Source organism: Vitis vinifera, chromosome 16 (assembly GCF_030704535.1).
Source record: "Vitis vinifera cultivar Pinot Noir 40024 chromosome 16, ASM3070453v1".
NCBI classification, from domain to species: Eukaryota; Viridiplantae; Streptophyta; class Magnoliopsida; order Vitales; family Vitaceae; genus Vitis; species Vitis vinifera.
The window spans coordinates 6,629,581-6,633,687 of NC_081820.1; the positions used below are offsets into that span (position 1 = coordinate 6,629,581).

Consider the following 4,107-nt stretch of genomic DNA (forward strand, 5'->3'; position numbering starts at 1 on the left):
AAGTTTAATTATATTCTAATGTTGACTTGGTCATGAGTTAGCCGACCTAGTGGTTGGCCCGACGAATTAACTAATTGATTTCATTTGTTTTAATACTTCAAACCACATCATTTTGCACGTACCTTGAGTTCAAAATTTGATATTAGGAAATTTTTTATTGAAAATAATTAGTTTTATATTTAGTTATTTTAATTATTATTATGAAATTAAAAACATTTTTGTTTTCCAAGTATATATATATACAGACAAGGTTTCCTGATAACTTCAATGTACTTAGTTGTGGTTTGACAAGGAAACTTGTAACTCCAATGTACTTAGCTGTGGTTTGACAAGGTTTCCTTATAACTCCAATATACTAAGTTGTGGTTTGACAAGGAAACTTATAACTCCAATGTACTTAGCTGTGGTTTGACAAGGCTTCCTTATAACTCCAATGTACTTAGTTTGGTTTTACGTTGATGATAACCCGCCGGCCAAATATGAAGAGAAAAAAAAAAAAAAAAAAAAGAAGATTTTGGGTAGTTGATTGTGACACCAATGCATGGACAAATCAAGTGGCTAGAAAGTTGATTTCTAAGCAGCTTTGCTCCTTGGGTTGTAATTTTATCTTCAGAAACTTGGGGATGCCCCAAACCAAAGAAGCGTCTCTCTCTGCATCTGAATTTATGATGCTGAGACAAGCAAAACTTGTGGGAGTAGGCCTCATAACACTCCTCCATGTCCGTTTTCTTTCATTTTGCGCTGCTACTGAAAATCAGCCCTGCAGGCCCTCTTCTTGCGGAGATATTCAAAACATCAGCAACCCATTTCGATTAAAAGGTGACCCGCTTGGCTGTGGTCATCCTGATCCTGCATACGAATTGGCTTGTGAAAACAGCCGTACAATTTTATATGGGAAATACCATGTTGCGGAGATCAACTACGATAACTATACCATCAGAGTTGTAGTTGTTGGGCTAGAGAAGAGCAACTGTTTCTCCCTTCCTCTCTATTCCTTGACAGCAGATCATCTAGATGGATATAAATATCCTGATGAACTGGATACTGTAGTTTTGATGAACTGCGCAAGACCAATCTTTGATCAATACTACATTCCTATTGTTCCCTGCAACCGCACCGATGCTACTTTCTCTTCCTCACAACCATATGCTTATGCGCTAGCTGGACGCTACATGCATGTGAGAGATCTTGCATATTCGTGCACCATTGGCTTGACTGTTGTCACTGGCAATTTCATGGCTGTGTCAGAGCCCAGCAATCTTTTAAGATCAGATTTGCAAGAAAAGCTGCTTATGGGGCTCCAGCTTTCATTTTTGCGCTCTCGCTGCCATGAATGCGAAGCAAAAGGCAGACGGTGCATGCCAAATTTCAGCAACAACACTATACAATGCCTTGATGATGATGGAAGAAACTGTGAGTGCTGAAAATTTTCAAATCAAATGGCTGATGAACACTAATATCAATTTTAAAACAAAAAAGAAAAAAATAGTCATTGGAAATCCAACTATACATTGCAATTATAAGTAATTAGGATAACTAAACACAATCTTATGTTTGATAAGGGTCTTCAATTTCTATAACTAATTTCAGTTGCTTGATTTAATCATGCAGGGCTTAATAAGTTGAAAAATGTACTGAGGCCAGTGATCGCGTTTTTTGGTAAGGCCTTTGGAGTTTCTTTTTTCGTCTTTCATTTTTAGCTTTTGACAACTTCCATTTATTTCTTTCTTCTTATATCTTTCCCATTTTGAATTTTGTGTCTTCTCTTGTTAACAGTTAATACACTTAGAAGTCCCTATACAACCCAAGGTAATCCTTAATAGTTCCAATTATTGACAGCTCATTTTATTTAAAAATCTTGAAATTGTTGTCTTGATTTTAACAATTATATTCTTGGAAGACAAACTTTTTTCTTTTTTGTTTTAAATGAAGTGTTGTTTTACACTTGGCTTTGTATGTAAATGTAGACTGTACAATTATTTTTCATTTCTGGTAATAAGGCTTTCGATCTTCTATAGCTAAAAGTACTGCTGATTACTGGCTTTAATCATGCAGGACGTGAAGATGCTTTTGACCAATCTGGGTTTTCTGGGACCATTATTGCAATTGGTACGGCTTTGATAGTTCCTTCCATCATCTTCCATGATTTACAAATTGAACTTTTCATCATCATGTTTCATATTTTCTCATGTTGTATCTACTTTTTCTCTAATAATAACAATCCCTCTTTTATGGGCCTCATTTCTAATTTAGTCCATGTTCCCTCTTATTAGGTGCCTGGTTTCTTGAAAAGACCGGTAAGACTTCAAAGTTCCGATTCTTACTTTGGTGTGGGATGAACGTGATCGGTTTTTTGTCTATCATCGCGAATAATTCTTGCTTTCAAGATTGCAGATTGCAAAATTCTTTTGCTTGAATAAAGGATTTCTCTTGGTTCGGTTGATCAAAATTGGATTTGAATTGAAATTTCAGTTCTATGAAATTCAAAATTTTACTTTTTCTATGGAATTATCTTTTTGAATTTGAAAGAATTTCATTTAATCCAAGTCCATGGAATATAATGAATTCAAGATACTGAAAATTGAAATTTTTAGCAAGCAAATGCATCTAATTTCCTCTCCCATTGAAACAAATGTATTTGTTTGATTTGATAACTAAATGCCTATGATTATAAACTCTAAAATATTCATTTTTTTTTCATGTTGATCTATTAGTCATAGCAATCATTGGAGGACACTTTCTACTTGGGATATCTTGTCTTTTTGGCTATTTAATCTACAAGTTTCGACGGAGACATTTATCATTAGATGATGATATTGAAGAGTTTCTTCAAAATCATAAGAATCTCCAACCCATCAGGTACTCATATTCACATTTAAAGAAAATAACTAACAATTTCAGGAATAAGTTAGGCCAAGGAGGCTTTGGCTCTGTGTACAAAGGAATACTTCAAAGTGGCCGCATTGTAGCAGTAAAAGTATTGGTCATGTCAAAAGCCAATGGACAAGATTTTATCAATGAAATCGCCACAATTGGAAGGATTCACCATGTTAATATAGTACAACTTGTTGGATTTTGTGTAGAAGGATCAAAATGGGCCCTTATATATGACTTTATGCCAAATGGATCACTTGATAAGTTTATCTTCCTTAAAGGAGAAAAACACATTCCTTTAAGTTGGGACAGATTGTACAAAATTGAACTTGGAGTAGGGCGTGGGATTGAATACTTACATCAAGGGTGTGACATGCAAATTCTGCATTTTGATATCAAGCCACACAATATTCTTTTGGATGAAGACTTTACACCAAAAGTTTCGGATTTTGGCCTTGCAAAATTGTATTCAACAAATGAAAGTGTTGTATCTCTCACTGCAGCTCGAGGAACATTAGGATACATTGCTCCAGAGTTGTTTTATAAAAACGTTGGACATGTGTCGTATAAGGCTGATGTTTATAGTTTTGGAATGTTGTTGATGGAAATGGTGGGAAAACAAAGGCATTTTAGTAGACATCAAGAGGAAGATCTAAGTGAATTATTCTTCCCATCATGGATTTATGATCGAATTGAACAAGGAGAAGATATGGAAATGGGAGATGTCACAGAGGATGAAAAGAAATATATATGGAAGATGGTCATAGTTGCATTGTGGTGTGTGCAAATGAAGCCCATGGACCGTCCTTCTATGAGCAAAGCACTCGACATGTTAGAAGGTGATGTTGAACTATTGCAACTACCTCCTAAACCTACCTTATATTCTCATGAAATATCAGCTTTGGATCGGGAGAATAAACCAATGGGGGTTCCAATTTCCTCACATAATGCAAGTATTACAATTAGCTTAGATGGGAGATAACTCAACAATGTATCTACTTGCAAATGCTCTCTCTCTCTCTCTCTCTCTCTCTCTTTCTCTCTCTCTCTCTCTATATATATATGCAAATTAATGTACCATCTAAACAACATGTAAGCCAATTCCCTTTGTTTTTAAATTCTTAGGTAAATATAGTTACAAAGCTTGGAGAGGTTTGAGTAATTTATTTTGTAATGCATCGATTAGCGGCAACCCTCACAATTCAAAATTCATAGGCCAATTTTCAACATTTC

General features: G+C 35.2%; 1 protein-coding gene across 1 annotated transcript; it reads left to right on the plus strand.

Annotated features, from left to right (window-relative positions):
* Positions 1 to 623: 623 nt before the first annotated feature.
* LOC100247587 (rust resistance kinase Lr10-like) lies at positions 624 to 3,856 on the plus strand. The gene is made up of 5 exons (XM_059743351.1): positions 624 to 1,413; positions 1,612 to 1,659; positions 1,777 to 1,809; positions 2,056 to 2,173; positions 2,902 to 3,856. Exons 1-5 carry the CDS (start codon positions 624 to 626, stop codon positions 3,854 to 3,856), a joined length of 1,944 nt encoding a protein of 647 aa, XP_059599334.1.
* Positions 3,857 to 4,107: the final 251 nt, after the last annotated feature.